Here is a 7568-nt window from a genome sequence, read left to right on the forward strand (position 1 = left end):
TGGCTCCATTATTTGTGTTAGCTCTTTCATCCTTCAACTCTCACAGATCAATCTGTTGCGTTCGCCAAGTGCACATTCCTTTCCACATCTGGTGGCCATGCCTCTATCTACCTTCGCCTTAATCTCTGGAATTTCCTCCATAAACCTCGATGTTTATCTTTACTTAAGGCACTCCTCAACATCTTTCTGAGCAAACATTGTCCCCGTATTGCTTGACAACAGATTTAGTTCGAGACACAACGAACTGCAGATGCTGGAATCTTGAACAAAACACAAAGTGCTGGAGGAACTCAGCAAGTCAGGCAACATAGACTCCACAATGTAAACGGATCTATTGTTAAACAATGAGGTCGACAGCTTGTGGTCCTTTAGATGTGCACTCACTAGCGCCCGATCTATTTGAATCAACATTTCTCGACCTTGGTTCCCTTTCCATCACAAGCCATCATTCCATTAGGCACGCTAGATAAAGGCAAAGCACAAAGTGCTGGAGGAACAAAGCGGTTCAGGCAGCATCTGCGGAGAGAATGGACGTCCATAGTAAATTTGTCAAACACAAATTACCTTTGATGCAACCCTGTTGACTCTGCTTGACTGTCTTAAGAATTTCTAATTACTTTATCTCCCCCCCCCTCTGTGAGGCAGGGTTCCAGCATTTCCCCAATAACAGATACCGGGCTAGTTGGACTATAATTTCCAGCTTTCTATTTCCTTGCTTTCTGGGATAACTGTGTTGCATTTGTAATTTTCCAATTCTCAGGAACCTCTCCTGAAAGCAGGAAGTTTTGGTAGATCACAGCTAATATATTGACTAGAAGATAGACCCAAAAAGCTGAAGTACCTCAGCGGGTCAGGTAGCATCTCTGGAGAAAAGCAATAGGTGAGGTTTCGGGTTGAGACCCTTCTTAGACCCGAAACGTCACTTATTCCTTTTATCCAAAGATGCTGTCTGACCTGCTGAGTTACATAGAAACATTTTTTTTAAAGTTGCAGAAGTAGGCCATTCGGCCCATTTGGTCCGAGCCAGCACCACCATTCAATATGATCATGGCTGATCATCTAAAATCAGTACCCCATTCCTGCTTTTTCCTCATATCCCTAAGGGCTAAATCTAACTCTCTCTTGAAAACATCCAGTGAATTGGCCTCCACTGCCTTCTGCAGCAGAGAATTCCACAGATTCACAACTTTCTGGGTGAATTTTTTTTTCCTCATCAAGGTCCTAAATGGCCTACCCCTTAATTCTTAAACTGTGACCTGTGGTTCAGGACTCACTCAACATTGGGAACATTTTTCCTGCATCTAGCCTGTCCAATCCCTTAAGAATTTTATATGTTCTATAAAATTCCCTCTCATCCTTCTAAATTCCAGTGAATACAAGCGCAGTCGACTCATTCTTTCATCATATGTCAGTCCCGCCATCCCGAGAATTAACCTGGTGAACATACGCTGCACTTCCTCATTAGCAATAATGTCCTTCGTCACATTAGAAGACCAAAATTGCACACAATATTCCAGGTGCGGTCTCACCAGGGCCCTGTACAACTGCAGTAGGACCTCCTTGCTTCTAAACTCAAATCCTCTCGCAATGAAGGCTTTCTTCACTGCCTGCTGTACTTGCATGCTTACTTTCATGTGACTGATGTACAAGCACACCCAGGTCTCGTTGTGCATCCCCTTCTCCTAATCAGACACCATTCAGATAATAATCTGCCTTCCCGTTCTTGCCACCAAAGTGGATAACCTCACATTTATCTACATTATACTGCATCTGCATTGCATCTGCCCACTCACCCAACCTATCCAAGTCATCCTGCAGTCACATAGCAACCTAATCGCAGCCCACACTGCAACTGAGCTTTGTGTCATCCGCAAACTTGGAGATGTCACATTTAATTCCCTCGTGTAAATCGTTAATATATATTGTAAATAACTGTGGTCCCAGCACCAAGCTTTGCGGCACCCCACTAGTCACTGCCTGCCATTTTGAAAAGGACCCATTAATTCCTACTCTTTGCTTCCTGTCTGCCAACCAGTTCTCTATCCACGTCAATACCCTACCCCCAATACCATGTGTTTTAATTTTGCACACTAATCTCCTGTGTGGGACCTTTGTAAAGGCTTTTTGAAAGTCCAGATACACACTTCCACTGGCTCTCCCTTATCTATTGTTACATCCTCAAAAAATTCCAGAAGATTAGTCAAGCATGATTTCCCCTTCATAAATCCATGCTGACTTTGGCCGATCCCATCACTGCTTTCCAAATGCGCTGCTATAACATCTTTAACAATCGACTCCAGCATCTTCCCCACCACCGATGTAAGGCTAACTGGTCTATAATTCCCCGTTTTCTCTCTCCCTCCTTTCTTAAAAAGTGGAGTTACATTGGCTACCCTCCAGTCCACATGAACTGACCCAGAGTCGAGAGTTACTCCAGCATTTACTGTCTATTTTCGGTTTAATCCAGCATCTGCAATTCCCCCCCGGCACATAATACATTGACTATCTCTACAGCCCACCTCCTTTAGATCCGAGAACAGAGACCACCAAATCCAGGGGACTAAAGGGGTTCCAAGTGCAAACGGCTCAGTGCCTGTTCATCTGCCCAATGCATAGTGGCATAGTGGGTGGCATAGTGGCATAGTGGGTGGCACAGTGACACAGGTAGAGTTGCTGCCTTACAGCGCTTACAGCACCCGGGTTCGATCCTGGCTAGGGGTGCTGTCTGTACGGAGTTTGTACGTTCTCCCCGTGGGTTTTCTCCGAGAGCTTCGGTTTTCTCCCACACTCCAAAGACTTACAGGTTTGTAGGTTAATTGACTTGGTACAAGGGTAAAAACTGTCTCTAGTGTAGGACAGTGTTAGTGCGCGGGGATCGCTGGTCGGCGCGGACCCGACGGGGCCCGTTCCCGCGCTGTACCTCTAAACTAAACACAGTCGACAACTAGCCTTCTCATTTATGTCATCTCTCCGCCAAAGGGCCCTTTGAGGATGCCTTGAAGTTGCACGATGCCGACTCGTGCAAAGGGGGAATCCACGGGGCTGGATGCAAGTGGCCAAATGTCGGCTTGGCCAGGGACGCAGAGGAGGAGCAGCTGAAGCGGCAAACCTGGTACCATGGGAAGATCAGTCGCAAAGTGGCCGAAGCACTGCTGGTTCAGGACGGGGACTTCCTGGTGAGGGACAGCCTGACCAACCCCGGACAATATGTCCTGACTGGGTTGCACAATGGACAGGCAAAGCACCTGCTGCTGGTGGACCCTGAAGGAGTGGTGAGCAACCCTACTTTGGGGGAGTGGGCAGGGCTACCTCCAGTTCAGTTCAGTTTACCATCAGGTGTACCGTGGTGCAGTGAAAAGCTATTGTTGCGTGCTCAGGATAAAGGATTGGACAGGCTAGATGCAGGAAAAATGTTCCCGATGTTGGGGGAGTCCAGAACCAGGCGTCATTGTTTCAGAATAAGGGGTAGGTCATTTAGGACTGAGACAAGGAAAAATTTCTTCACCCAGAGAGTTGTGAATCTGTAGAATTCTCTGCCGCAGAAGGCAGTGGAGGCCAATTCACTGGATGTTTTCAAGTGAGAGTTAGATTTAGCTCTTAGGCAGGGGAAATGGGGGAAAAAGCAGGAACGGGCTACTGATTTTAGATGATCAGCCATGGTCATATTGAATGGCGGTGCTGGCTCGAAGGGCTGAATGGCCTACTCCTGCACCATTTTTTTCCATGTTTCAAACCAGTCAGCAGAAAGACAATACATGATTACAATCGAGCCGTCCACAGTGTACAGATACATGATAAGGGAATAACGTTCAGTGCGAGGTAAAGTCCGATTGAAGATAGTCTGAGGGTCACCAATGAGGTAGATAGTAGTTCAGCACTGCTCTCTGGTTGTGGTAGGATGGTTCAGTTGCCTGATAACAGCTGGGAAGAAACTGTCCCTGAATCTGGTGGTGTGTGTTTTCACGCTTCTATACCTTTTGCCCGAAGGGAGAGGGGAGAAGAGGGAGTGGCCGTGTTTGTGGGTAGGGGCGGGAATGCATCAGCAACCGGGGGTGAGCACGTAACATCACCTTGACTGATTTGCTGATAATCCCGTCTCCACACTCAACTGCAAAGGTCAATAGAACATAACGTGCTGGAGTAACTCAGCGGGTGAGGCAGCATCTCTGGAGAACGTGGATAGGTGACGCTTTGAGTCTGGACCCTTCTTCAGATTGATTGTAGAAGGGGAGAGGAATTCATGGAATTCTCTGCCTCAGAAGGCAGTGGAGACCAATTCTCTGGATGCTTTCAAGAGAGAGTTGGATAGAGCTCTTAAAGATAGCAGAGTCAGGGGATTATGGTGAGAAGGCACTGAATGTGGATGATCACATTGAAGGGCCGAATGGCCTGCTCCTGCACCTATTGTCTATTGAAACAGGAAAAGAGATGGTGGGACAAAGCCTGGCAAGTGATAGGTGGCTACAGGTGAGGGATAGGGGGGAGGAGGGTCTGATTTGCAGATGAGTGGACAAAGGCTAGAAATGAAAAGGATACAAAAGGGATAGAGAAGGGGACGAAGAGGCTATAGGAGGAGAAAAGAGGAGTTATATTATCAAGCCAGAGGGAGGGACATAGCTGGAAGGGGATGGTGGTGAGTGGCAGGGTGGTGGTGAGTGGCAGGGGGGGTGGGAGGAGTGGTGGGGGTAGAGTGGGGAGCGTTGGAATCACTCAGCGGGTAGGCAGCATCCCTGGAGGTCGTGGATAGGCAATGGTTCAGATCGGGACCCTTCTACAGACTCCAACACTTTGTATTGTACGCAAGATTCCAGCATATGCAGTTCCTTGCGTCTACAAAGAACAATACCTCATTGAAGTTTCCCTGTCCCACTTCCTCCTCTCTCTGTCACCCAGCTTCTCCTTCAGTTTAATACCCCATCATCATGTCCCTCCAGGTGCGGACAAAGGACCTGCTGTTCGAAAGCATCAATCACCTGATCAACTATCACTTTGAGAGTGAAGTTCCCATCGTTGCGGCTGAGAGTGAAGTCTATCTGAAACGGGTCATCAGGGGGCCGCACGCGGTGCCAATGTGAGTGTTGGTGCCGCTAACTGTTTAGTCATGAGTGTGAGTGTTGGTGCCATTAACTTTGTGGACGTGGACGTGAGTGTGAGTGTTGGAGCCACCAAGTGTGTAGTCTTGAGTGCTGGAGAAACTCAGCAGGTGCGGCAGCATCTATGGAGCGAAGGAAATATGCAACGTTTCGGGCCAAAACCCTTCTTCAGCCCGAAACGTTGTCTATTTCCTTCGCTCCATAGATGCTGCCGTACCCGCTGAGCTTCTCCAGCACTTTTGTCTACCATCGATTTTCCAGCATCTGCAGTTCCTTCTTAAACGTGTAGTCTTGAGAATCAGTAATACAGTTATACTCCTTTTTAAAGGGAATCTGAATGATGTAATTTTACAGTACTTTATCTCTGCTGCTAGAGGAGGGGGTAGAATAGATACATTGCTGTATTTGAGCCATTTAAATGGGAAGGCATTGAAGGATATGGTCCTGATGCAGGCAATATGATTAGTATAGATGGGTAAAAGGATTGGCGTACACATGATGAGTCAAAGGGGCTGTTTGTGTCAGTAATTACTCTATTGCTTTTGATATTGGAGAAGACGGGGATGATTAGGTTAACGTATGATGAGCGTTTGATGGCACTGAGTACTCGCGGGTTTAGAAGGATGAGGGAAGAAAGACCTCATTGAAACTTACCGAATAGTGAAAGGCCTGGAAAGAGTGAACATGGAAAGGATGTTTCTACGGGTGGGAGAGTCTAGGACCAGAGGGCACTGCCTGAATAAAAGGACGTACCATTAGAAAGATGAAGAGGAATTTCTTTAGTCAGAGGGTGGTGAATCTGTGGATTTCATTGCCACAGAAGGCTGTGGAGGACAAGCCATTGGGAATTTTCTAAGTGGAGATTGACAGATTCTTGATTCATACGGGTGTCAGGGGTTAAGGGGAGAAGGCAGGAGAATGGGATTGAGAGAGAAAGATAGATCAGCCATGATTGAATGGCGGAATAGACTCAATGGGCCGAAGAGCCTAATTCTGCTCTGATGACATGAACATTATAAGGTCATAAGTGATAGTAGAATTAGGCCATTCGGCCCATTATCTACTCCGCCATTCAATCATGGCTGACATATTTCTCCCTCCTAACCCCATTCTCCTGCCTTCTCTCCATAACCTCTGATACCCATACTGATCAAGAATCTATCTATCTCTGCCTTAAAAATATCCATTGAATTTGCCTCCATAGCCTTCTGTGGCAAAGAGAGGTAGTCTGTTGCTAGCACACCTGACACGAGATTCTTTGAGCAGACGCTATACTGACAAGAAATTACCAAGTGTGAAGAGGAAAGAATTCAACAATGTTCAAAATTCTCCTCCGGCAAATAATACCACAGATTCACCACCCTCTGACTAAAGACATTTCTCCTCATCGCCTTGCTAAAAGAACGTCCTTCCTCCTACTCCCATTGCCGCTAGGTTTGTTTCTCTTGTTCACAGGTGATGCTCGGTGTGATTTGTGAATGTCGGGACGTTTTGTTCAGGAAGCTCGGCTCTGGACTGGATGACTCTGAAGAGCCCAGTCGGTTGTTGAATAGAGTCGCGGGTCGAGATTCCTGCTCCACACAGCCTGCTCCCCCACCCTGCTCCTAGAGAGCCTCACTGGACACGTGGTTTCCTGCAGACAGACAATTGCCGCACCATTACAGACCAGGCAACGGGAATGGACAAGCTGATCGTTACGTCGCTCACAATCAGATGACAAATGACGGAGTCAACGTAAATCAGGACTATGCTGTTGTTTGTGTCCTATATGTTCAACACACAGTGGATAACAGGGACTGGTTTACCGTGCAACTGGACAGTGTGTGGTTTTGTAAATATTGAATGATTACATTTAATCCCTCCTCCACCGAACACTCTCACACGCGCACTCTCACAATGTCTATCTCACACTCTCCCCCTCGCACTCACTCTCCCCCCCGCACTCACTCTCCACCCCGCACACTCTCCCCCTCGCAAACACTCTCCCCCCCGCACACGCTCCCCCCCGCACACGCTCCCCCTCGCACTCACTCTCCCCCCCGCACTCACTCTCCACCCCGCACACTCTCCCCCTCGCACTCGCTCTCCCCCTCGCACTCACTCTCCCCCCGCACTCACTCTCCCCCTCGCACTCGCTCTCCCCCTCGCACACGCTCCCCCCTCGCACACTCTCCCCCCCGCACACTCTCCCCCCCGCACACTCTCCCCCCCGCACACTCTCCCCCCCGCACACTCTCCCCCCCGCACTCACTCTCCCCCCCGCACTCACTCTCCCCCCCGCACACTCTCCCCCCCGCACACTCTCCCCCCCGCACACGCTCCCCCCCGCACACTCTCCCCCTCGCACTCACTCTCCCCCCCGCACTCACTCTCCACCCCGCACACTCTCCCCCTCGCACTCGCTCTCCCCCTCGCACTCACTCTCCCCCCGCACTCACTCTCCCCCTCGCACTCGCTCTCCCCCTCGCACACGCT

General features: G+C 48.9%; 1 protein-coding gene across 1 annotated transcript in view; it reads left to right on the forward strand.

Annotated features, from left to right (window-relative positions):
• Positions 1-7075, forward strand: part of shc2 (SHC adaptor protein 2) — a 34521-nt gene extending 27446 nt beyond the window's left edge. Inside the window, exons 11-13 of the mRNA XM_033047096.1 lie at positions 2980-3272; positions 4935-5071; positions 6549-7075. Coding sequence (XP_032902987.1) covers positions 2980-3272; positions 4935-5071; positions 6549-6552 — 434 coding nt within the window. The 3' untranslated portion in view covers positions 6553-7075. The remainder of the gene's footprint in view (positions 1-2979; positions 3273-4934; positions 5072-6548) is intronic.
• The last annotated feature ends 493 nt before the right edge of the window (positions 7076-7568 follow it).

Source organism: Amblyraja radiata, chromosome 29, assembly GCF_010909765.2.
Source record: "Amblyraja radiata isolate CabotCenter1 chromosome 29, sAmbRad1.1.pri, whole genome shotgun sequence".
Classification (NCBI taxonomy): domain Eukaryota; kingdom Metazoa; phylum Chordata; class Chondrichthyes; order Rajiformes; family Rajidae; genus Amblyraja; species Amblyraja radiata.